General features: G+C 35.2%; 1 protein-coding gene across 4 annotated transcripts in view; it reads left to right on the plus strand.

Moving 5' to 3' along the window:
* Positions 1-27933, plus strand: part of si:ch211-191a24.3 (tensin-3) — a 55706-nt gene that overhangs the window by 17744 nt on the left and 10029 nt on the right. For 3 of the 4 annotated variants that reach the window (XM_051874797.1, XM_051874798.1, XM_051874800.1), the window contains 5 exons: positions 6246-7061; positions 10659-10768; positions 10983-11112; positions 13155-13235; positions 26824-26974. In XM_051874797.1, coding sequence (XP_051730757.1) covers positions 6246-7061; positions 10659-10768; positions 10983-11112; positions 13155-13235; positions 26824-26974 — 1288 coding nt within the window. The remainder of the gene's footprint in view (positions 1-6245; positions 7062-10658; positions 10769-10982; positions 11113-13154; positions 13236-26823; positions 26975-27933) is intronic. The other variant, XM_051874799.1, reaches the window with a different exon arrangement.

A 27933-nucleotide genomic window follows, 5' to 3' on the forward strand; every position in this document is an offset into this window, starting at 1 on the left:
AGTAAATCTGCTTCAGGGAGCGGAACATAGTGAGTGTTTAACTTTATGAAAGTGAACTTTGTACTCCTTGTCTAGTTAAAGTTCAGGGAACTAGTAAGTTACTCTTGTTATGGTGGCCTTTTGCTTTTGGCTGCACAGAGTCTTGTGTTTTAGATACTATGCAAAAGAATTGTAAATTCCAGGGCCAGATATTTAAAGGCTGGGAGTTTCTGTTCACAACTGTAAAAAATCAATCCCAACAGCTTAATGTGCGCGTGTCATATGGGACTGAGGCTTGATGCACATCTGGTTGTGTGATTCCGTCCCAAGCAGCCGTGTAATTTAGAGATACCTCATGGTTGGAGCACAAACAGCCTTTACAATTTACAATACATAAGCTCAAATATAGAATTACACACGCTCACTAACACACACTTATGTCTGTAATTATTGCCATTCGCAGCGACAAACAGTCTGAAGGAATGCTACTGCCAGCCGACCAAAGTTTCATGCTGTTTTTTCTCTCTCCTGTTATCTTTCTTTTGCTTTCTTTCAATCTCCCTTTCATCATTTTGTGTTTTTTTTTACCTGGCACTCTTGTTCTTTAGTACATCAATACCTCCCTTATCTCTCTCCTTCCCTCAGTGTCTCTCTGCGCTCCGTCTCTCCACCCACACATAACTCCGCCCTTCTGTTTACATTCCCCACTCCATATTTGGAAGGCTCAAGGTCCTCCGAGCGTCCGTGCGCACTCTACAACAAGCATATGTGTGTGTGTACAGCTGTATTCTGAGGAGCATTGGCTGGTTCAAGTGGAATAATGCTTCCCAAGCCAGGATTTTCCCGTACACCCAGGAGGGGCACCTGAAAGGGGTTACCTGTGTGTGGAGGTGGAGAGAGAGAGTGAGAGACGGGGAGAGCGAGCAGCACTGTAAGAGAAAAGGGAGGAGGGAAAACAGGGGAAAGGGAGGAAAAAGATTGACTGAGAGAAAGAAAAAGAAGAAGAGGAAAGAAAAGGAGACCCAGGGGAGCTGTTATCACCTTATGGGAAAGAATGCAAGCTGCCTGTCTGTTTAAAACTGCATGAGGCGAGAAAGACAGGGCATGCAGGACAAAATGGGAACAGTCGCCTGCAGGATAAACACGGTCAGGACTGCTTGCCTTTTCCCCACTTTCTTTATTCATTCAAGAAATATTGTTTGTTTTTCTTTTTTTTTTTTTTTTTTTTGTATGTTGTATAAACTCTCTCTCTTTTCACTTGTGTCTCTTTCTCTTGCTCTTTGTGATTGTTTCCATGGTCAAAGTCATCTGTTGTCCTCTCAGATACCTTTGGGGTCTGATTCGAGAGGATGTTTCTGGAAAGCATTAGGTTTGTGCCGCTCCGTGCATTTTCGAAGCGGTGCGAGGTGGTGGGATACATTTTCAACAGCAACACGGTTGATTTATTCTGTGAGCTGTTGAAAGCTCTTGTGATAAACGAACGCAGTTGTGCTTCATTTATCAGGAAAAGTTGTCACTTTTGAAGTACTTTTGAGAGTTTTTGGTTTTGCTTTTGAAAAACAGTGATAAAACATGGGCAGAATATTAAGAAATATGACTAAGAAAGGACTTTTTGTTAGATGCAAGGTCAAATTGAAAGTCAGTGTCAAGTTTGTTGTTGTTGTCCATTGGTCTGTTTGAGGCTTTGAGCGAGTTATAGATTTGATCAAGTGATCTGTTAAATGTTTATTTTAGATTATGATAAAGTTTGTATGATAGTATGGTGACTGTTGAATCACAGTTGTTGGGTGTGTGTGTGTGTGTTTGTGTGTGAGAGAGTTGCCAGCTGTGGCGTTTTATCATGCATGCCTGGTATTTGGATTTCAGCCTCTTGAGACTAGAGAAGCTTTACTGGTTTAGTTAAAAAGACTCTGTTTTTCACCAGTTCACATACTGACCAGTTTTGCCGTTGTCGGATCAGTCTAGGTGTCTTTCACTACTATATATTTAAGTAGTGTACTTAATGTGTTCATGTTGTATTGAAAAACACTTTTTCTGCTATTGAGGTGGGATACGGGTAAGGTACGGGACAGGTTTGGTGATCTGGTTAGGTTAAAGGGTTGGTTAAAGGGATAGTTCACCCAAAAATTTAAATTCTGTCATTAATTACCCACCCTCATGTTGTTCCACACTCGTAAGACCTTCATTCATCTTCGGAACACAAATTAAGATATTTTTGATAAAATCCAATGGCTCAGTGAGGCCTCTATTGCCAGCAAGATAATTTACACTTTCAGATGCCCAGAAAGGTACTAAAAACATATTTAAAACAGTTCATGTGACTAGGTTCAACCTTAATGTTATGAAGCGATGAGAATACTTTTTGTGCACAAAAAAACCCCCAAAATAACGACTTTTCAACAATATCTTGTGATGGGCGATTTCAAAACACTGCTTCATGAAGCTTCGAAGCTTTACAAATCTTTTGTTTTGAATCAGTGGTTTGGAGTGCCAAAGTCACGTGATTTCAGTGAATGAGGATTTGTTACGTCATAAGTGTTTCGAAATTTCAATGATTCACCACTGGGGGGCGTGATTTGGCAGTTTGATACACACTCCGAACCACTGATTCAAAACAAAAGTTTGTAAAGCTTCGAAGCTTCATGAAGCAGTGTTTTTAAATTGCCCATCACTAGATATTGTTGAATAAAGTCGCTATTTTGTTTTTTTTGGCGCACAAAAAGTATTCTCGTCACTTCATAACATTAAGGTTGATCCACTGTAGTCACATGAACTGTTTTAAATATGTTTTTAGTAGCTTTTTGGACATCTGAAAGTGTTAATTATCTTGCTGGCAATGGAGGCCTCACTGAGCCATCGGATTTTATCAAAAATATCTTAATTTGTGTTTTGAAGATGAACGAAGGTCTTACAGGTGTGGAACGACATGAGGATGAGTAATTAATGACAGAATTTTCATTTTTGGGTGAACTAACCCTTTTAAGAGGTAGGGTCAACAGTGTAATTGCAGAAATTAATTACACTGTAAAAATAATTGTTGGTTTAACTTAAAATAAGTTTCCTGGTTGCCTTAAAATTTTGAGTTCATTAAAATTCAAAATTTGAGTCAATACAATGAAGGCGATTGGTTTAATCAACAGAAACTCAAAATATTATGTTATCTGAACCACATTACTTATTTAAGTTCATTTGACAAAAGAAAAAATGTTGTGATAAATCATGAAAATATTTTTTACAGTCTGCAGATGTAATTATATGCAGGTATTTTTAAATTTAAAAACATATGTGCACATGAGTGCATTATATCAAATTATTAATTTATATGTTAGGATTTAGGGTTTTTCATTAAGATTTTTCCTTTGGCTTTTAAATTATTGTAGAAAATAAGCTCTGTGATAAACAAAAGTTTATGATTCTTAAATGTTTTGTTCATGTAATCTTCACGACTTTTATGAATTTTGAAGCCTAAATACAATTGGCAGAAGTAAAAAGCTAAACGTAGACTATAAACAAACTTCAGCATCACCATCACTAAGCTTCTGTCAATTCTTTCAGTCTTTGTTTAAATACATTTTCCCTGAAAGACTGAGTTAGAATAGTTTGCAAAAGCATGATTATAAACACAACAAGGCTGTGAAAGCGGACTAGTAAGTGAGTTTATCTGTTCGGCTGATGACGTTTAATGTCCCCGACAACCTCTTCAGTCCCATTGAGACACTTGTAAGCAAACACCTTTTTCAAGACAAGTACAAGCTTTAACAAATCACATGGGGGGTATTACTGATGTATTTTATTTTGTAGAATAAAACATGAAAATATCTTGAGCTTGTGTTCACCACAGACCTTATTTCAGGCATTTAACCAAAAACTCCCATTGACTTCAGGACAATGCAACTGGTAGTGTTAAATTGCTAACTCGTTTCCTGGTTTTGTCCTAAAAAAATACTTCATCCCTGCAGCACTCAATTGTCAAAATTGATCATAGAGTGTGGCGTGATGCTAAATGTCTGTGTTCACGTGTGTTTATACAGCCTGCATGTGTGATGCTGCCTTCTGGCTTTGCGTTGAACAGTAGATATGTGTTATCAGTCCTGATCAATGCTGCGAGACTGAGTGTGTCGTGACACATGATGCTATCTGCTGCGATCTGTGTTCAGCTGCTGCTGGCTGACTGACTTGTCTTTGCTAGAACACACACAATGGCCGCACAAAGACATATCAAGGTCTGTGTATTTGTGTGATGACTAAGGTGTCTGCAACTTGCTAGAGACGTGTTAACATTACCACTGTACCCCAGACTATGACACACAGGGCTAAATGTAGGAGGAGTGGGTGAAGATAAGTGCTTCCATTCTGACAAACATGTTTAAAATGAAGTACGTGCACATATCAGAGATCATGGATGCCAGATACAACTGGGAAAATCTCTATAATCGCAAATGTAGCTGAAATCTTTTGCTTTTGCATAATGTTTCATCCACACCAGTAGGTGTCAGTATAAAGTCATATAGGCCAGATACATTAGCTACAAAATATGCTAGTATTGTACAATTATGATAAATATAACAATTCAGTTTACAATGTCTTCAAATTGAGTAAAACATAAGCAAAAACACGTGATGTACATTCTTTATTGATGATTTTTTTTTTAGAAGTAAAAACCTTTTCAAATTTTTTTATAGAAAAGGTACATTGCCCATCTTGCTCCGACCAAAGTGATTTCAATGCACATTGTCATAATTATGACTTCCCAACTCATAAAAATCAAGTTCAAGAGGACTTGAATGCTTAATAAACTGTCTTGAGTGATTTTTTTAAATCATAAAAAGCGTTTATGTTCAGCCCAAAGGGCACTGCGAACAGCAAAGGACACAAGTGTACATCGATATCAGAGTTGCCAGGTTTTCACAACAAAACCCGCCTAATTGCTACTCAAAACTAGCCCAAAACTAGCCCAATCACGTAAAATTCTGTGTTTTTGGTGGGGTCCCCCTGGTAAAATTCGCACTGCAAGGGCTAAATATCATGTTATTTGGAGTTGCTTCAACCTGCGGACATGAAAAACAACCCACGGCAACAGTGTTAAAGTAGCCCAATTCCGCAGGAAAACCGTGGACTTGGCAACACTGGTCGATATATCACTTCACAGGAAGTGAAATGCGAACATAAATCACATAAACATTTAGGAGAATCCATACATACTATAAATGAGACAAATTACATTTATGTTCGTATTGAAGATTGTAACAGTCACCAAGATTAGGGGTTATTTTAAATATGATTATAATATATTATTAATATAATAATTTCAATGTAATTTATTTTAAAGATATTATGTCTTCTAGAACTACACATGTATTTATGCTATATTTATTTACTTGAGTATATTTGCTGCCCAAAGTGTTTGTTTCATGATGTTGCAGGGCGCTCTTAATAAACAAATTTTGCCAACTGTAGTGAACTTCAAATCCCTTACATTACGTAGTGTCACTGTGAATTGAAATGCAACTTTTTTTAATCCCTTAAATGTATATAGTGGTGCAGGGATGACGCATTTTTGTAGGCTAAAACAAATTAGCATTTTAGCACTTCAGGTTCCATCGTCCCAAAGTCAATGGGTTTTTTGAGTGCGTTTAATTGCTGAAATAAGGTCTGCGGTGAACACAAGCTCAGAACATTTTCATGTTTAATCCTATGACATTAAAAACATCAGTATTACCCCACTCGTGAAACTCGTTTTTAAGCTGTTATGTGTCTTGAAAAAGGTGGTTGCTAACAAGTGGCTAAATGGGGTTGTCGCAGACATTAAACGCCATCACGCCGAACAAGCAAGCTCAGTCCGCTTTTACAGCCTTGTTGTGCTTATAATCACGCTCTTACAAACTATTCTAACTCAAACTTTAAGGGAAAATGCTTTTTAGATAAAAACTGAAAGAGTTTTCGGAAGCTTAGTGATTGTGACGTTGAAATCATGCGGCCATGGTGTAGTTTGTTTAAAGCCTATGTTTAGCTTTTTACTTCTGCCGATTGTATTTAGGCTTCAAAATTCATAAAAGCTGTGTTCATTATCTTGATAGACAAAACGTGTAAGTATCATAAACTTTCGTTGATCACAGATTTTGTTTTTTTGCGATAATCCAAAAGCCTATGGAAAAATCCTGTTGGGTTTTTGTTAAGGGATCCAGTGTTATTTTAACTTCCGGGTTGGCCTACGTCATCCCTGTACCACTGTATTATACTGATTCTTTTCGTTCTTTCTTCCACAGCCAAGCCAAATGAAGGCACCCATTCTCTGAGCAGTGACTCTGGACTCTCCAGCTCCTCCCAGTGGACTGGAGGACAAGCCTCTGGCCTCGCAATCAGCTACAGCTCTGAGGAGCATACCCAGCTCCACAGAGTTACTCCTGGACTCAGAATGGAGGAGGAACAACCTTCTCTAGACATCCCGAGACATGACCCTATAGCCGGTCAAGCTGCATTTGATCATTCCAGACATTTAAACGGTGAAGCTCTGTTCGTAGAGCGGGAGACGGACATTATAGATGATGACGACGACATCACCACCCCTAATGCTGCTGTTTCAGACTCTAAAGACACACTGTCTTCAAAGGAATTATCTGGTTTGTCTTCAGGTGAATGTCAGAACTCCATCCAATCGGATGATTGTCAAAGTGGTAATGTGAGTTCCTCAAACACACTCATACACTCTTCAGTACCTGCTGGATATCAGACACATATATGGGTGAAACAGCAGCAGTCGGTGTCGCAGTCCACCTCTTACACACACACTCCATCAGACAGATACAAGGAGGAGATGGAGCTCCACAGAGGTGCAAGCAAACCTTCATTACCAGACAATGGCTTTCCAGAGGCGCAGTCAGAGCCAGACAAGGACGATGAGTTTGCAACGCTGGCTTTGGATATAGATCAATCAATCGAACAGCTCAATCAGCTGATCCTGGACCTCGACCCTGACTTTGAGCCAATCCCTACACAAGCAAGGAATCACATGACCCGTTCAGCCTCCCCTCACACCAATGGAAAGACGCACTCAGATGGAAGGGCTAAATCCCACCAATCAGGTAAGAGCAAATCCTGATACATTCACCAATCCTAAATCCATATATTGATTCCAGCTTTCCAGCAATCCACCAAAAAAAGTTCCAGTTATATTTTAGCTTGCAATACTTTTGACACAAAGGATAAATTAATTTGCGACAGCTACTTTAGACGGTCTAGTGCAGTGTAGACATGGTGTTCGTTATATTTGTTTATATCAAGTTTATATCAAATACAGTTTATATCAAATACTTTAATTTTAATTGAAATAAATGCTCAGCATTTCATTGTTATGGTTATAAAATCAATTGAATATCAAATACAAAAGTAACTGTAAAGAGACATCATAACACATCCAACAAAATGGTGTTTATTTTATATACACTACAGTTCAAAAGAAGATATTTTTCATTAAATTGATCAATAGTGACATAAATAAATAAACACTGTTATTTTGAACTTTATATTCATCAAATAATCCTGAAAAAAGTTAAACAGCAACTGTTTTTAACATTGATAATGTTTTTTGAGCATCAAATCAACACTTCTGAAGGATCATGTGACACTGAAGACTGGAGAAATGATGCTGAAAACTTTATTATTTCACAATATTACTCTTTTTATTGTATTTTTAATCAAATAAACACAACCTTGGTGAGCATAATAGACTCACTTTCAAATTCTTTCAAAAACATATAAAAATTTTACCAACCCCAAACTTTTGCATGGTAGTGTGTACAGGTATGTATATAAGCATATATATATATATTACCATCACATTTCAAATATATATGTATTTTTGTCACTTTCAGTGGCATTTTTGCATGGTTCACTGGTTAATTTCTGAGCCTGCAGTCTAGTGACTTTGAATTGATGTTTCCATTGAGGTTTCTATTGGCAGGGGCCTAATTTATGTTAATAAATGCACACAAGTAACATACAATGGGTCTCTATGTGCAGCTCCTGACAGGTTTGCTAAAGAAAATAAAGTCCTGCCTTTCATTTCAGTGAGTATGTGTGTGCGTGTGTGTAAGTGTGACTGTGTTTGAATATATAAACATCCAGGTCTAGTATGGAGTGCTTGCGTCGTGTAAACGTGACCTCTGAGCTGCCTTTGTTTAAAATTTGGCATAATCATATTTCTAGTGGTGTAATAAAACAGCCCTTGACAACTATTTAGTGACTTCCTATAATGTTATATTGACTGCTGCTTTTTACCAAACACATCTGTGATGCAGTCTCCATGAACTCAATACTCTGGCTCCTTTGACCCTTAGCAGACTGAACGGGTCTTGTTGCTTTGAAGTGTGTCCCCTGCCTTGCATGTGTCCCTTTTCTACTCTTTTATAAGATCCTAAGATCCTTTTGGCAGGATCAGCTCATGTCAGAGCAGCTCTGGCACCTGGAATGGAGAGTCCTTGAGTTGAGTGGTGAATTCATCCTGATGAACAGAAATCTATGCATGGTGTTATTATTACTGTAGTATGTCACCAGATATATGCCCTGTGGGGGTGTGTGTGTGTGTGTGTGTGTGTGTGTGTGTGTGTGTGTCTATGAGTGTTTGAATACACATGGTGTAAGGGCTGAGGAATGCTTTTGAAGTGAGCGTATCCTGACACACAAAACTTGTTGTCTTTCCCCATCGCTGATTCTTGAGGATTTTTACAGTGATAGTTAACAGAGCCTGTCCTGCTGGCCATTTGTAATCAATTATTACCATGTTTTATAGTCATTATGAAAAACTGGGATCCAAAGTTTTTTTTTATTTTTATTTTTTTATTTATTTAAACCTGAAAAAAATCAAAAAGTGTTAGGATTAAAAGATTCAAGAAATGTTATGTAAAATAAATAAGAATTTTTTCTGGACTGTCACTTATGGAATAAGCAAATTTGCATTATTGATCATGTGACTTTTTGTACAGACAGTCAGATGTTTTTGCTTCCACTGAAGCTCAAGATCCACTCTGGATTTCAAATAATTCTGGAGAATATTATTCATCAAGTTTCGTTTTCATACAGCTTTCATTTGGTGCTGTTATTAAAGCAAAAGACTAATTAAAAATATATATTATGAAATTAATCTTTTTCATCATACTGTTATGGAATAATACAATTTATATGGGAAATTGTTTAAAGAAATATGCAAAACAGAAGAATTTTCGCTAGTCTTGTAAAATCCACTTGTACACTACCGGTCAAAAGTTTGGAAACATTACTGTTTTTAATGTTTTGAACGAAGTCTCTTATGCTCATTAAGGCTGCATTTATTTCATAATAAATACAGAAAAAAACAATAATATTGTGAAATATTATTACAATTTAAAATTATGGTTTTCTATTTTAATATACTTTAAAATAAAATTTATTCCTGTGATCAAAGCTGAATTTTCAGCATCATTACTCCAGTCTTCAGTGTCACATGATCCTTCAGAAATCATTCTAATATGCTGATTTGATACTCAGTCATTATCAATGTTGAAAACAGTTGTGTTGCTTAATATTTTTTTGGAAACTGTGATACTTTTTTCAGGATTCACTGATGAATAAAAGGTTAAAAAGAACAGCATTTATTCAAAAAAAAAAAAAAAGAAAGAAAAAAAATTATTGACCCCAAACTTTTGAACGGTAGTGTATATTCATTGTTACAAAAGATTTCTATTTTAAATAAATGCTTTTTTTTTTTTTTTTTTTTTTTTTTTTTACTTTTTATTCATCAAAGAATCCTGAAAAAGTATCACAGGTAATAAAATAATACTAAGCAAGACAACTGTTTCCAACATTGATAATAAATCAGCATATTAGAATGATTTCTGAAGGATCATGTGACACTGAAGACTGGAGTAATGATGCTGAAAATTCAGCTTTGATCACAGGAATAAATTATATTTTAAAGTATATTAAAATAGAAAACCATAATTTTAAATTGTAATAATATTTCACAATATTATTGTTTTTTCTGTATTTATTATGAAATAAATGCAGCCTTAATGAGCATAAGAGACTTTCAAAAACATTAAAAATAGTAATGTTTCCAAACTTTTGACTGGTAGTGTATATACAAAATTTTATTTTGTTTATACTAAAAATCTCATGTATGTATGCATTTACTTATTTATTTATTTTCATTTATTTATTTAATATTAATTTAATACTTATTTAATATTTATTTATTTATTTTTATATGTATTTAATTGTATTTATTTAATATTAATTTAATACTTATTTAATAATTATTTACACCTTTATCTATATTTAATATTTATTTTTTTTTTACTTATAAAACATTTATTTATTTATTTATTTATGAAATGTATTTTATTTTATTTTTTAATGGTTTTTGTGGAATGTATTTTATTACAGCCCTGAAGTAAATGGCTCTTGTTTATGTAAGGTCATAAACTTCTCCTCATGGCTTTTATCAAAAGAAGCATTGTATCAGAACATGCTATTTTGGGTCATGCTGTTTGAAACACTTTAACTTTGTTTGATGTTGTTAGAAAATCTTGAATGAGAGTGAGATTTCAAGGCTGGTCACAGTCAAATATGAACTACCATTCAGTGAATATCAGTTATAAATGCCTACTAAATAACTCTCTCTTTCTGTGTCTCTCTCTGTACAGGTTGGAGACAGAAACAGCTCAGTGATGTCTCTGAATACTCTGTGCTGCGGAGTACGGCTGGTGATCGAACCCAGAATATTCAGAGATTCGGCTTTGACACACAATCTCTGGTATAAATATACACATATTTATACCTGCACAATTACCTCATAAATGTATAGCCTCAAAATGTAAAACATTACACATTTTAACTGGAAACTAGTGTGATTGAATTGCTCACCAACCCTGTGCAAACTTCTGCCCAGTCAACTAAATACAAGTTAAACTTGTATTGAACCTGGAACTTTCCTACAACAATACCTTGTGTGTTTTTGTCTGTTCCAGAGAGGTCTACATCACACTGACACTGTTGACTTTGGTGACCTCCCTCCAGAGATTGACAGCTCATTGTGGGTGAGCCTCAATCAAGTTCCGCCCACACCGGCATTTCCTGTGACACCCCCAACTCCATATGGTAAGGCTGACACAGTGTTTGATGTTTGTTATGTGAGTTTGAAGCCTTTCACAGACTTATTACCCTCTGCTTATGTAATCTTTTTTCAATAAAAAAGATTACATGAGCAGATGTAATCTTTTTTCAATTCTTTTTAAAGACATCATAGCACCCTTGTGTGGTCACTTATGAAAAAATCCCATGGTATTTAGACATATAGTACTATAGTAATACCTTTACCATGATGGTAACTTAACATTTTTCTTTGAAATATCATGGTATATGATTATGGTAATACATTATACCATATACGTATATTACTATGGAATATGTATCATATCATATGACCTAATAATACAATACAATTGTGCTTTCCAGTAAATAAGTTGAACAATATAAACATTCACATACACAGACACATTAAAACCTGTGAACTCTGCTCAGATGTAAAAGCCATACTAAAAAGATACGCCTTCAAATGCGATTTAAAGGCATCCACTGTTGGAGAAAATGTAATATGCAATAGAAGAGAATTCCATTATCAGGGAGCAACAGCAGAAAAGGTCAAATTTTAATCTAGTTTTATGAACTAGAGCACCATATAGTTAGATGATCTCAATTTTCTAGTATTTTGTTGAAAAATCAAAAGGTCAGAAGTATATTGTGGTGCAATGCCATAAAAACTTTAAACAAAGAAAAACCATCTTAAACTGAACTAAATTTAATAGGCAACTGATGTAATGATGTTAAAACTAGAGCAATATTCATCTTCTTTGTACGGGTCAGAAGCCTGGCTTCATGCATGAATGACGGTAACCAAGTCTTTAGTAGAAAAAATCGATTTCAATTTGGAGATAAGTCGGTAGAAGCCAGCCTTATAACACTTATCAAGTACCAATGCAAGAGTCTAGAATAACACCCAGGTTCCTAACGCGATCAGAAACGCTTAGTGAAGTAGAGGCTAGCCTACTTATAGTCTCCTCGGAATAGCACACTGTCTTATTAGGGTGCTTTCACACCTGAGTGTTTGTTTCGGAACCTGGTGCGTTTTCTCCCTTGGTTCGGTTCCTTTAGGCATATGTGAACACGGAAATCGTGCTCGGGTCCGCACCAAAACAATCGTTCCGAGACTGCCTGAACGAGGCGGTTTGTAAACGAACTCTGGGGCGGTTCGCTTGAGATGTGAAAGCAATCCAAACCAACGGACCAACGAACCAAACTATATCATAATTCATAATGGGAAACGTGTTATATAAAGTGTTTGATTCTGTGAGTGAGCACATTAGTTACTGCAGTTGGAAACCAAAAAGCGCCTCTTCATCTTAAAATGTTGTGTAATTGCGCTTCTCTGTGTGAGACCCGACGAAGCCTTGATTCCCGCTCTGCTGCATTATAACATTCGTATAGTGTTTGCATGTGTCTCGATACAGTTAGCCAACAGTGCTGGGAGATCCAGAGAGAGCGCGTTTGAATTTACCTCAGCATTAATATGAATGTAGTATATAATTTAACAGCTGGAATGATGGCTACATTTGTATACTTTTTGTGTGTCTCGACAGTTACAAATAAAGCCACAATAAGCTAAGCTCATGGAGCGAACTTGTTGTTGGATGACGTAGGGGAAACTCTGACCAATAAGAGGACAGTTTTACTCGCATGTGTTTTGCATAAACACATTTTAGTACTCTTTGAAATGTTGCCTTGTGAAAGCGAAACGAACCAAGAAGAAAATGCAGCATTGTTACAAATTATGTCCCAATTTTGGAACAAAACCAATGATCTATAGGTATGAAAACACACTTAGTGTTAAGATGGTGAAAATGACTGACAACTAGGCTTTATCCTTACCTAAGCAATGTACTAGTGGCAAAACAATTGAGACCCACTTGGATCGAGTGGAATATATAGTTGTGTATCATCAACATATATATGATACAAAGTGTTGTATTTACGAAAAATTGAGCTTAATGGACACAGATACAATGACAATAAAATTGGTCCCAGTATAGAACCCTGTGGCACAACACTACTTAATGTGCTTAATTGTCACTTTCTCCTCACAGTAAAGAGTGCACATGACTTCACCCATTCAAGACCTGGTTCTCAAACCAGTAGACACTACATGAGCTCTCCAATATGTCAAGGTAATTAGCTACATCCTTATGCTACTTCCTTTTACTGCTACTTTAACAAAATCGTATCTGCGTCTACATGAGAGGATGAGAATGTGTGCAGATATCATTTTGTGTATGTCTTTGGTCAATTCAAGGAAAGCATTCAACTGTATTTTGCACAAATTTGACCTTTCAAAACGGTCCCCTGTAGCAAAGTTTGTCTTGCTGCTGTCACAAAATCTGTGCTGCTCAAAATAACTCTGCTACAGGATGTGGCCCTCTGGGTCAGGATGCATACTTCCTGTAACCTGGCCATTCAGTGCTTTGGGAACTTGGAACTGGGTGCTTGGAATTAATCTTTTGCTATCTCTTAACCCCCTCACACAATACGGATTAGCGTCTATTGTTCTTGCGATCTCCAGAAGCTTGTTGTTGTTGTTGTTGTTCTGTCTCATTTGTTTCTTTTTTCACTGTGGAACAACTGCCCGGGTTAGTGTTGCCAGAACCTTTTGTCGACCAATTAATTAGCACAAAAAAAAAAAAAAAAATTAAGGCAAATATTTGAGCTAAGTGTACAGAGTCATGCTTGATGACGAAATGTGCACTCGGTGTAGACATACTGTAGCATACACGTAAACAGAGGTGGGTAGAGTACCCAAAAACTGTACTCAAGTACAAGTACTTATAGAAATATTTACTCGATTAAAAGTAATAATTTTAAAAATAGTTACTTAAGTAAGAGTAAAAAAGTATCAAATTAAAAAAAAAAAAAAGAAAAACTATGTATTTCTTAACGTGTATTGCATTAAAGTAATGAGAGGAACGTCACCCAACATAACGAAGTAAAAGTACTTTTTTTTTTCATTAGAAATGTACTCAAAGTTGCCATCTTTAAATTAAAATCTATTCTTAAAGGTACAATTTTTCCAAAAATTTACTAAAGTAAATGTAACAGAGTAAATATACTGCGTTACTACCCACTTTTGCACGTAAAAACTGTAAATGGCAATTTAACAAATGTTATTCTGTAAATATTTTCTTGATTTACCAGTCAACTCAATATTTGTTAAACCTATGGAAGAAAAAAAATAAAAAAATATTAATTATATTTATAATCGAAAACAACATCACTTTCACAAAAACTCAGAAAAAGATTCATATAATTGCACTCATAAAAAAAATTCATTCCATTGGTCAGTTATGTAACTTTTAGGGAAATACTATTGCCTGATTACATCTTAATGAGGAGGCACAGGAAAACAGGAATAAAGATAGATTGCAAGAGCAAAATAACTGTATTATGTTATTATATTACAACATACCTCACAAATCCAAAATGACTATATTTTATTTGTGGATTTTTGTTGCCACTTTTTATACTATATATTTTACTTTTTACTGTATGAATAACATTAAAATAAATGCAGCTACGGACAGTAAACATAGCAATTTTTTTTTTTTTTTTTTTTTTTTTACAATTAAATAATAAATAATGTTCAAGTCAGATTATCTGTCTTATAGTCCAATTTTGGTCATTACAAGATTTCTTAGTATTTTAAATAAAAAAAATAAACAAAGTGATTATGAAATAAATTTAATTATACAATGTTTAACACGTCCGGCCTTCAGCAAGTCGGCCTGGAGGACGGAGGAATGGGAGGATGTTGTAAATTTTAATTTCCTGATGTGAGAAGATTTGCAGGTTATGTAACTTCAGTCCATCTATGTTTTAGTGTCTAAATAAACAGGAGAATATAGAAGATCTCATAGCCAAACTCTCACTGACAGACAAATGCAAATATTTACACAGACGTTTGAGGGGGAAGGAAGGGAAAAGCACTGCCCCTTTAAATGGATTTATATGCTACTGTGGCTGAGGTCACATTAGGGATAAACAGGGAACAGGAAAAGTTTGTTTTTTATAGCAACAATCTAAATATGATTTTTTTTCTTAGTAATTTAATTTAGATATAAGGATAAATTTAGCCATGAATTTTGACCATTATTTAAGTTTTTTTTTCCTTTTTGTTCTTGTGTGTTGTTTTGAAAAATGTTATTTAGATATTTATCTTTATATGGGTCATTGACGAATAAGGTTTTTAAAAGTGTAAAAAAACATTGAAATATAATTAATTTTGAAGCTTTATTAAGTGTTAACAATGAGATTGTGGTTTTTATAATCAATTAACACTGCTTTTGTCATTTTTTTTTTTTTTTTTACAAGATGGACAAAATTTGTCATCAAAAAAGTCATTCGGTTTAACCAAAATTTCGGTTTCACCGAATGACACTTTTGGTTATACCGAATGACGCTATTTTCAAACAATGCTAACAGGCTGATATCTAGCTAGCTAGCGAAAGGACAGTCAAACATTTTATATTTAGTACAAGTTTTTAAAATATTACAACATTTTCCATGTTTTATAGCGGTTGTACCGAATGACCTGATGTTTTGGGACATGCGTATGAGCAAGTGAAAACATGAATTTTTCAAATAGTTAAATTAGAGTTAGTTACTTTGCTTCACAACCATGTGGTCCTTTGCAAGTGTCTAAATGATGTCACATCCTGTCACATGATATTGACCGCATGACTTGATCCAAAATGGTCCCTTTATATTGGTTACTCTGAATGACATCAATGAAATTCATTTTTTTCGGACATTCTTTCTCATAACAAAGCAGCGACTTCTACAGATAATTTTAATACCATTTTGCACTATGTTGAAATATGATGTTACAAAATCATGCCAGAATAAAAAACAAACAAACATTTATTTTGGCCTTTGGACAGTTAAACCAAATGACTTTTGATCCTTCAAAATCTTTAAAATACCTTTATATGTAGCAAAATATTACTGAAACCTTTTGGATTTAATAAAAGAGATCTAGTTGTACTACCTTACATACTTTGGATGTCATATGTTTGTTTTTTTTATTATTATTTAGGCCTTTGGACAAAAAAAAAAAAAAAAAAAGACCCATCACGTCATTGACCCTTATACACTACTGTTCAAAATGTTTTTTTAAATGTCTTTGAAAGAAGTTGTTTATGCTCACCAAAGCTGCATTTACTTGATTAAAATACCCTAAAACAGGACTCCCTTTTTCATTATCCTTTGAGGAATAGAAAAAAAAAAAAAATCATTTATTTAAAAAAAAGTGACTTTTGATAATTTTAATGCATCCTTGCTGAATAATTCTTACTGACCCAATAATATTATTGGGTGTTTTTGAGCATGCTTCAAATTGCATGAAACTCAACACACGTCAGATATGTAGTCCAGTAGACATGGGCAAAACCTTAGAAATGGACAGGAAAGAGGGGCTCTGTAGCGCCACCTTTTGAGAAAAGTGGGGGGGTTAGTTTTACCTACAGTCACCAAACTCGGTACATATATTGATCTCATCGAGCTGGACAACTTTCTGATTTACAGTCATTAGCTCCGACCAACAGGAAGTCCGATATTTAGGTTTGAATGTGAATTTTTTTAATAATCAGTCTCTTAATTTTTAACTACTCCTCCTATGGGATTCTTATGATTCACACCAAACTTTCAGAACATGGTGGCAAGACATTGAAGATGTTAAAATAAGTCTCATATTTTTACATAATTCTTTTATATTTCCCCAGTTTAAATGCATATTGCCCGTCGTGCACAGTTGCCCTAAAGCCACCAGGGCTTAGACCCATCATCGCTGCTTGCAGCTATATTTTAGTTTTTTTGTTTGTTTGTTTGTTTGTTTTTCCCAAAATTTTGAAGCACAGACTTTCTTTTAGAGTCTTGTTTTTTAAGTTTATTTTGATTCCAGCAGCAGTTCAATTTGATTTTATCAGAAAACCTCTGGTGAATTTATTTTGTTTAAAGATGTTTACGTAAATTAGATCAATATTTAAACAAGTGAAGTATTCTGTTTAAAGGAAGAAAGTCAAAATACACATATTCTGAAAACAAGTCATTGTCAGAGATAAGAATGCTTGCATGTTTTTACTCCAAAACAAGACCAAAATGCAGATTAAGACTGTTTTGCATAGAAGCAGATGTTGTGAGCAGCAGCACATGGTGTTGAACATAAGGGCATCCATAAAAGGACATCCTCACCCCTGACCCCAGTGCTGCCGTTTGGTTAGGTGAAGCAGACTGTGAGAGTCTGTGGAGAACAATGCTTGAATGGCCTATCAAAGGCCGGAGAGCACTCATGAACTCATATGGTAATGAAGCCATGGGGGTCTTTCACTGCCTTTCTGCCTCATGCCAGTTGGGGGCAGTCATCCTCCCTCCCTCTTCCTTTCCTTCAGCCCTCCCCCTTCCCTCCCTCCTCAAAGCTGGAGTCAGTAAACCAGCGGCACAGTCCTGCTGGAAGAGTGACGTGAAGTAGTTTTCCATCTGGGGTTTAACAGAATTCCAAAAACTCAATGACTTCATTCAGGCTAGACACAAATGAGTAGAGAGAGAGGAAGGGGACAGAGTTGGACAGAACAGCAACTGTGTGACGTGCTGCCCGTGGTCAGTGTTTGTGCCGGGAGGCAGACAGAGAGAGAGAGAGAGAGAATGTGAGGTGGAATAAGTGACAAAGTAGGCAATGTTACAGTCTGGGGCCATGAAAGAGTGACACTGGGAAACAAAGTGAGCGTGCAGGAGCGTCAGGACGCAACAGTGGCCGGCAAGTCCAGTTAATCTTCTGTGGATGTGTCTTGTGAGGAATACTTCAGCATGACTGCTTCTCTAGGTATGCTGGAAAAGATCTTGTCATTTTGACCCAACTTTTTGAGTCTTGATTGCATTTTTGTGTGTGAGCATTTGCCTGTGTGTTTGTATGCTAATACCTCAGCCATTTGCTGTATTCATCTCTGGTAGACTTGAATTGTCTCCTTGTCAGCATGAAGTCTATGTGAACATCCCCCTCACTATGGAGAAGACTTTCTCTTCTCTTCTCTTCTCTTCTCTTCTCTTCTCTTCTCTTCTCTTCTCTTCTCTTCTCTTCTCTTCTCTTCTCTTCTCTTCTCACATCTTTAGTACACTGCAAATCATTTTTAATCACTATGTCAGTCTTGATTTTCAGTAAAAACGTAAATATCCTCTTTATGGAAAATTTCTTATGACATGAAGACTTGTTTTCAGAGAAACTATCTTTATTGTGCACAAGTGGTTTCTCTTGTTTCATCATATATTATTAAATTAAGTTTAATGAATTAAATTTAACTTAATGAAGTTTATGTGAAGCATAAATGAAATAAATCTGTCAAAACCAGCACCTGGGTAAAAATAACAAAAATGACCAGTAAAATTACCCAGTGAACCCAACATTTTTTTTAGAGTGTAGGTCATATCAAAATGCATATTTGGACAATTATTTAATTTATTTATTTATTTTTATTTAATTTAATATTTAATTTTTTTTAAATTAAATTTTTATTCTTTATAAACATCTTTATTTATCTTGTTTTGAGGATGTTTAGATATTTTTACTGGACAACGAGACGCAAAATAGGATTTTATACAGGATTATAGGATGGATTTTCATATATAATATGTGTTCACATTATATGCTTGATTTTTGCACACCAAACTGCTGAGATGGCAAAAAAGGCGAGTGGTTTTCATTTGAAGAGGACAGTGTGTGTGTGTGTGTGTGTGTGTGTGTGTGTATGTGTGTTTGTGTGTGTAGTAGGTTTGTGCTCTTTTGGTTTGTTTATATGTGAATGTTTCCTGTTTCAGCTGGCTCTTAGACTTGCACACTGTGTCTGAAGACCTTAAATACTTATTTGCATTGCAATAACTTTACTGATAAAGACAAACACATTTAAAGCCCCAATATTTGTGCTTAGACTACACTATTTCTTGTTGGTTCGGTCAGTGTTTGGCATTCCTCATGTGCTTTCTCACAAACAACAGAGCGCAACTTTACCAGTGGGGTATTTTGTGGAAAACATCTTGCTTTCACTCTTTTCTAAAAGCTCATTTACACTTGACTTGTCCTGTAATTCACCTCAGATTGGTGATTTAGGTTTGGCTCTTTCTCGTCTGGCCTGGCAGATTTATCAAGCGACCATGGGAGGTACTAAAACAAAGAGAGATGGATGTGGAGCTCTTGTCGTGAGTGGATGTGTGTAGTGAGCTCTCTGATGGAGGTGGAGTGGAGACAGTGGACGCTATTCTTCTCTCTGTCTCTGGACAAAAGACAGTTTTGTGTGGGCCTGTGTCCAAATGAATGTGGACGAGGAAAGAATGTGTTATGTAATCGGGTTAGTTTGAACTGAAATTCATTTAATACGAGTTTGAGAATGAAAAGCACGCAACTAAATTATCTAAAGCAAACAGTTTGGTTTGTTTATTACTGTTCTTTTACCAGGATATGACAGAATTTGACAAAGAATAGGAACAGAGGCTTACACTGAATGGAGCGACAAAAAATTTCAAATACTGGACTGGTAAATTGTGCTTATGTTACAAAAAATACAAATGTGATTTTAAAAAAAATTATTAAAATGGTGAAAAAACCTAAAAGAAATAAAAGTCAGTTATAGCATCTATAAGTTTACACCTCCATTACATAATTAAGTTGAAAATGTTAAAAAAAAAAGCATCTAAAATACTACTTACCATTAAATAATTACATTATAAAACTAATAACATTTAAAAAAAGATTTAAAATAATATTAAATCTTTTTTCTCTTTCAATAATAATATAAAAACAATAAACTTATAAAAATGAACACAGCACCCAATATTAAATACTTTTCCTTAAATAATTACATTATAAAATAATAGAAATAAAACATCTAATGTTAAGTACTCTTTTTCCTTAATAATTACATAATTCCCTTAATAATTACAAAAAGGCTTAAATTGTACAGCATATAATATTAAATACTTTACCTTAATTACTTTATAAAATTAATAATAATAAATAATTTAATATTAAATACATTATCTGTTATTAAACTTTTTTTATGTACACTCTAAAAAATAACTGTAAAAATTGAAACAAATTTACACAGTAAAATACTGTTTTCCAATGCATTCATGGGTAATATTTGTCGTTTAAAGAAAAGAGGCCTATAGGCTACTTTCTCGAAAACGACAAATAATATTACCCAGAATGCATTATAATATACAGAATACATTGTAAAAACAGTACATTCTGGGTAATATTTGTCATTTTCGACAAATAATATTACCCAGAATGCATTGTTCAAATATTACCCAAAATGCATTTTTATGGAATATTAATTTTTCCATGGAAAACGGTATTTTACTGTGTAAATTTTTCGTTTTTTTAGTTTTTTTTTTAGAGTAGTGCTGTCAAACGATTAATCGCAATTTAAAAAAAAAAAAATATATATATATATATATATATATATATATATATGTGTATGTATATACATGTACAAGCATAATATATTTAACAAAAATATATTTATATATCAAATATTTATAGTTATATATATATATATATATATATATATATACATATTATATATATATATATATATATATATATATATATACATATTATATATTTTATATATATATATATATATATATATACATATTATATATTATATATATATATATATATATAATTTCTTTTTATGTATGTGTATTTATATATACATAATAAATATACACAGTACACACACACATACACTATTGCCAAAAGTATTGGGACACCCCTCCAAATCATTGAATTCAGGTGTTCCAATCAGTTCCATGGCCACAGGTGTATAAAATCAAGCACCTAGGCATGCAGACTGCTTCTACAAACATTTGTGAAAGAATGGGTCACTCTCAGGAGCTCAGTGAATTCAAGCGTGGTACCGTGATAGGTTGCCACCTGTGCAATAAGTCCATTTGTGAAATTTCCTCACTACTAAGTATTCCATGGTCAACTGTTAGTGGTATCATAACAAAGTGGAAGCAATTGGGAACAACAGCAACTCAGCCACAAAGTGGTAGGCCACGTAAAATCACAGAGCGGGGTCAGAGCATGCTGAGGCGCACAGTGCGCAGAAGTCGCCAACTTTCTGCAGAGTAAATAGCTACAGACCTCCAAACTTTGTGTGGCTTTCAGATTAGCTCAAGAACAGTGCGTAGAGAGCTTCATGATATGGGTTTCCATGGCCGAGCAGCTGCATCCAAGCCTTACATCACCAAGTGCAATGCAAAGAGTCGGATGCAGTGGTGTAAAGCACGCCGCCACTGGACTCTAGAGCAACGGAGACGTGTTCTCTGGAGTGACGAATCATGCTTCTCTGTCTGGCAATCCGATGGACAAGTCTGGGTTTGGCGGTTGCCAGGAGAACGGTACTTGCCTGACTGCATTGAGCCAAGTGTAAAGTTTGGTGGAGGGGGGATTATGGTGTGGGGTTGTTTTTCAGGGGTTGGGCTTGGCTCCTTAGTTCCAGTGAAAGGAACTCTTAATGCTTCAGCATACCAAGACATTTTGGACAATTTCATGCTCCCAACTTTGTGGGAACAGTTTGGGGATGGCCCCTTCCTGTTCCAACATGACTACACACCAGAGCACAAAGCAAGGTCCATAAAGACATGGATGAGCGAGTTTGGTGTGGAGGAACTTGACTGGCCTGCACAGAGTCCTGACCTCAACCCGACAGAACACCTTTGGGATGAATTAGAGCGGAGACTGCGAGCCAGGCCTTCTCGCCAACATCACTGCCTGACCTCACAAATGCGCTTCTAGAAGAATGGTCAAAAATTCCCATAAACACACTCCTAAACCTTATGGAAAGCCTTCCCAGAATAGTTGAGGCTGTTATAGCTGCAAAGGGTGGGCCAACTCCATATTAAACCCTACGGATTAAGAATGGGATGTCATTAAAGTTCATGTGCACGTAAAGGCAGGAGTCCCAAAACTTTTGGCAATATAATGTATATATTATGTAAACACAAACTTTTATTTTGGATGTGATTTAAACGTGATTAATCGTTTGACAGCACTAATGTTTTAAAATAATAATCTTAAAAAATTAACATACATATAAAATTTATCCTAAATTCATGATGTTGTTAATTGCATGTCCAAAGCATATTATTTTTAAATAATAAATAATGTTAAAGGGAAATTTCGGATTCACACAACTAGTCTCTCTGATCACTGAATACTTTTCTAGTCATATTCAGTTTTGGTTCCTTTATTGTGAGTCACAAATGAATGACTGTTAGTTCAGTCCATCAGCTGTTTGATTGATGTGTTGAGTGTGTGCAGTATATTGCCATATTAAGACCACAAATGGACTGAAATAGCTATTTTAGTGTGCTGAATACCTATGCAGTGAAAAAGTGTTATTTTTGGTCAGCATGTTTTAACGCTGTAAGGATAACGGGACTGTTGTACAGAACATCTAGTGCACGGGTCTTTAACACCACAAAGAAATCATGTGCATCATGTGGTCGTGAAGGCATCTGAAGTCTTAGAGGAAGCCCAGGTGTCACATTTAAAACTCAAACGAGCTAAATCTTATTGCAGACATATTTTAGACCATGTATCATAGCGCTGAAGTAATGCCCTTGACTGGAAAGTATTTAATTCTCCTGCGTTGAATTCTCTCTCTTTATTTTTCCTCTCCACACATTCCCTATCCAGCTCAGCTTTGCAGCTTTGATCACAACAGCTGGACATTTTTCAGCTCGGCTCACTGCGTGTGTGTGCGTGCATTCCTCCTTTGAATGGCGAGTTTGTTAAGTCCGTAAAACTGAAGTCGTCCTTTGTCTCATTGGCATGCGGGAGATTTAATCCTGAAAGACCTGGACTGAGCAGACATACACACAAACACGCTTACACACACTTTTATCGCCTTTCGCTTTCATTTGCCAGACAAATTCCCAACTCCTGTAAGAGGATGATATGACATGCTGAAATGGATGAGGCTTATACTTTCAGCATGACTGCATTTAACAGTCTGATACTCAAATTTATGCCTGTCTTTTTGTTCTTACACTGTTTTCATTCATTTGCAGATGATAGTACTTTCCAGTGTTATTTTAGTATCATTGTTGTACCATTAAAGTTTTTGTTAATACTAATATTCAATTTTACTTTTATATTTTGTTTTAATTCTTTATTTTAGTTAAAGTTTTAGTAATTTTGTTGTGTTGTCTATTTGTAATGTCTATAGCTTTTAAGTTTTAGTTTATTTGGTTTTAGTTATTTTAGTACTTAAACTTATATAATATATATAAATAAAAATAGAAATAAAAAAAAGTTTAATATTAAATGATGTATTGCTTTTAATATTCAATTATTATTTTAAATACTATTATTCATTTTATAATGTAATAAGGTAAAGTAATAAACAGATGCTTAATTTTTTCTTTGTATTATTTTTCATAATGTATTTAAGGGAATTATTTTTATATTTTCTGTTTTCATGTTAAGTTTTAGTATTTTTGTTATGTGTTTTTGTCTTTTTTAATGTTTATATAGTTTTTTACTTTATTTTAATAAAGTTTGGTTTTAGTTATTTTAATACTTCAACTTAAATTAATCTAAAATAAATAAAAAATATAATAATTTATAATAATAATTTATAATAAATTTAAATAAAATAAAAGTTTGTTTTTTTATACTTTATTTTATTTTTAGTTAATGATAACCTGATGCATTTTAAAAAATGTCACATCGCAAAATAAATGTCAAATAATTAAGTGAACTGCAAAAAAAACAAAAAACTAAAAGATACATTAAAACTTATATTAACATATATATACTTTGCCTTAAATAATTACATTATAAAAATAAAAAGCAGCATTAATATTTAATACTTTTCCTTTAAATAATTACATTAAAAATAATCATATTAAAGAAAATATATTAAAATACAGGAATCTAATATTTAATTAGACTCTTTCTTTGAGTAAGTGAGGTCATTTGTGATTTGTTGACTCTTTTTGTGATAACGTTTCATCCCAGAGTGCCGCGCTGGTCTCTGAACTTGGGTTTTGAAAGCTTGAATAGCTAGAAACATCTGCATTCATGTAAATTTTGGTATGTTTTGAGCCATAATATTTAAGTTATCGGTAACACTTTAGAATAGGGAACATGTATTCACTATTAACTACGACTTTTCCCTCAATAAACTCCTAATTTCCTGCTTATTAATTGTTAGTAAGGTAGTTGTTAAGTTTAGGTATTGGGTAGGATTAAGAATGTAGAATATGGTCATGCAGAATAAGGCATTAATATGTGCTTAATAATTACTAATAAACAGCCAATATTCTAGTAATATGCATGCTAATAAGCAACTAGTTAAAAGACCCTAAAATAAAGTTATCTTTTCAACACTGAACTGGGATGTCTGATGTCTTAAATTCAGTGCTGCTTCATTTTTGGCCCATAATAAGTGTCCGTTAGACCCTCAGGCCTCTTTCTTCTTTCTGGAAGGGTCATGCAGATCTTCTCTTCTCTTTGAAGGGCCGGTGTAGTTCAACAGATCATTGACCTCTTGGCCCACCGGATGGTGCAATCCTCATGTGACCCTGACATCTGTTGATGTCATCAGTTTCCGGAGAATCATGTTGGGATGCCTTTCTGCTTCATTTGAATCCATTTTCTGTACCTCAATGAACTTTCATGCAAGTCCAGGCTGGTTTATGCTGGTTTTGTGTTATGTAGATATGCTTTTCAATAGGAAAAGTTAACTAGGAGGGTCCAGGTGAAGTTGATTAATAAAGGAAACCTTGCTGGTTAAGCTAGTTATGAAGCCTGGTGGGACAAACCAGCATCCCATACTGACCACCTGCATCCAAAACACAACATGTGCCGGTGACCAGCTGTGCTGCTGTTTTGATCAGAGAGAAGTGGACCAGATGAATCTCTGCAGCAATTGTGGGATTCCTGTGCCTTGGGAATGAGTTTCAGGGCTTTCTGGGCGGGTCATGATGTCTATTTTGGGAACACTTTGAGTCTTTTGCCTCCAGATGTTGTTTGTATGTTTATGTTTTTATGTAATCTTGGTTACATTTTCAAACACAACATCTCCTTGACAACGCTATCATATGATGTGGTTATGGATGCGGTCATGGCTGAAGAAGAAGCTATCATGATGCTTCGGTATATGTTTGATTAGTAAACGTCTGTTGAAAGAGAACATTCATGGGAATCCAGCATAAAAGTCTGTAGCTAATTGCATTTTGTGTAATTATGGAGGGGTGGTTACTTTGGGACTATTGGATAAATGTACAAAACATCAGCCCTGCTTCTTTGTTGGTGTTATGGACTTAAAATTTCACATGTGAGTCCCTTTCCTTATGCCATGGGAATAAATTTGCCTCAAGGACCAATAAGCTCTACCATATTTTTATTTATTAATATTTTTCCCAGTATTGGACAACTTCCATCTCATGAACTCCTCATTCAATGGAACTAATGCTTACAAGACTATCAAAAGTTGCAGTTTTGACTTGTGATTGTTGTGGTTTATCATTGAAGTTTTGAACACGTGCATGCTAATTTCTCTGAGAGCAATGGGTCAAATAATATGAATGCACAGGTATCAATGCTGAGCATCTATATTATAGATGAAATTTAACTACACAAAATGCTCTATTTCATCTGCTACTTCACAGTCGCTTCATTATGCTTCTGCTAACTGCTGCTTGAAGCTATATTATTTTGTTGTTGTTCATATTTAATTAAAGCTAAGGTCAAAGAGGATTTACCACAAAATTAATTTGATTATATCCAGCCAGTTTCCAGACAGAAAGGGTGGGAGAGGAGACAAACAGAGAGAAATTCCTCCAGGGTCCCTCCCCTGTGGTTTGTTATGTGCACAATCTGAAGAATGCGTGTGTATGGGTTTCTGCCAAACCCACAAGCCCAACTCCCATACAATAGTCTATCCAATAATACCACTTGATTTATTACCTGGATTTGGCAACTAGTAGCAGGTTGCACAGCACAGGTCTTCAAATATTTTGTGGGCGTGCAATAAGACATTGCTTATACTGAATGGAATCTTCCAGAAGAAACTGGGTGAAGGTGTGTGTGTGTGTGTGTGTGTGTGTGTGTGTGTGTACCTGGGACAAAATATCCCCACAAAGATGGCAATATCCAAAATCCTTGTCCTTGTGGGGACATTTTTTGGTCCCCATGAGGAAAACAGCTTATAAAATGTCACTGTTTTTTTTGTTTGTTTGTTTGTTTATTTGTTTGTTTTTAATGTAAAAATGAATTTGAATTTAAAAAGCAATTTGAAAGCATTTTGAAAGCAGGCGTCTATCAGTGGACCGATCCGCTGATAGACGCCTGCTTTCACACACTTCCGTGTGTATCTGTAAGCGCTCTGTGAAGAGCATCAAAGATGTCTATTTACAACATGTTTTTGAAGCGTTGATCATTGTAGCCAATCACAGACATATCTGTTGAGCACGTGAACACAATAGCCAATCAGAGATGTTTATGAATCCGCTCAACAGCGCTCAAAGCATCACATTTTTAAAATGTCAGTACAGACTTGGTATCGAAGTCGGTACTTTTGACAACACTTAGAATATACAGTTTGCGTATAAAAATCATTGTCTATGGAAAGTCCCCATAAAACGTTTGTGTGTGTTCATGTTTAGGTCTTAAAATTCCTTGTTTGTTTGTTCTCTTAGAGTCACGAGGATACGTGGACAGCATGACGCACACATCTATGTCATCCGACGGAGAGCTCTTCCACTCTGATGTCACAGGAAGTCCCGCCTCCTGTCAGAGGATGTTTGGATCCATGCACTCCACCCCCAGCCCATTGGTCAACACAGACAGGTACTGACTGTCAATCAACATCAGCAACCAATAGGGATGCATTATAAATCAGTACAATATTAGTTATTGATTATATTGGACATTTAATTGTGCATGTTCATTTCCCTAATTTCACATTTAGATTACTCACCGAAAGTTCATATTTTAAAACGTTAAAAATGTATTCATGCACTTAAATCTAATCTTAAGCCATCTAAAAATGAATATCCATTTTTCATACTGTAGATTATAATGGTGTGATGGTAGTGTACTCACAAACACACACACACACACACACACACACACACACACACCAGGGGCGTTTCCTCCGAGGAGGCAAGGGAGGCAGTGCCTCCTCAAAAAAACTGAATGAAAAAATAATCGATATTACAAAAAATAAAACAACGCAGATATTACAAAATGTGACATTAAAAAATGTAAAAGTCAGTAACAATTTCCAACAGTCCAGCTTTTTATAAAGTAACAATGTCCAACTTGCCTCCCCTGAGCCCACTGACTTAAAACAGACCCCCTAAAGTGTGCGCTGGGTTTGGTGTGGGGTAAATGAGAATAAATGGGGGAAAGTCACGTGAGAGGAGGCAATGCCTTCATCACGCTTTGGATATGATCAGTTATGATTGGATATGATTGGTTCACACGATAAATCCCGCCTCTTGTTTTCTTACGCGCTCTCATCATTCTGAATAAAGACAATGATGGCATTAATGAGAAGACTAATTAAAAAGTAAGTAAACAACTCAGCCATTTCACCGCTTTATGTCACATCAAAATCAAACTTGAAATGGCCTGAAAACATGATGACTGTGGGGGTTTTTAGTGAGCAATCAGCTTGGTGAAATTAAAGGTACATCTTCGTGTCTGTGTCTGTGGCCAGTGTGTACAAGCTTGATGACTGCTGAAAATAAGATAACTATTAAAATGAAAAGCTGAACATTAGTTCACAAATAATATATATCAGT

The sequence above is a fragment of the Ctenopharyngodon idella genome, chromosome 20 (assembly GCF_019924925.1).
Source record: "Ctenopharyngodon idella isolate HZGC_01 chromosome 20, HZGC01, whole genome shotgun sequence".
Taxonomy (NCBI): Eukaryota; Metazoa; Chordata; class Actinopteri; order Cypriniformes; family Xenocyprididae; genus Ctenopharyngodon; species Ctenopharyngodon idella.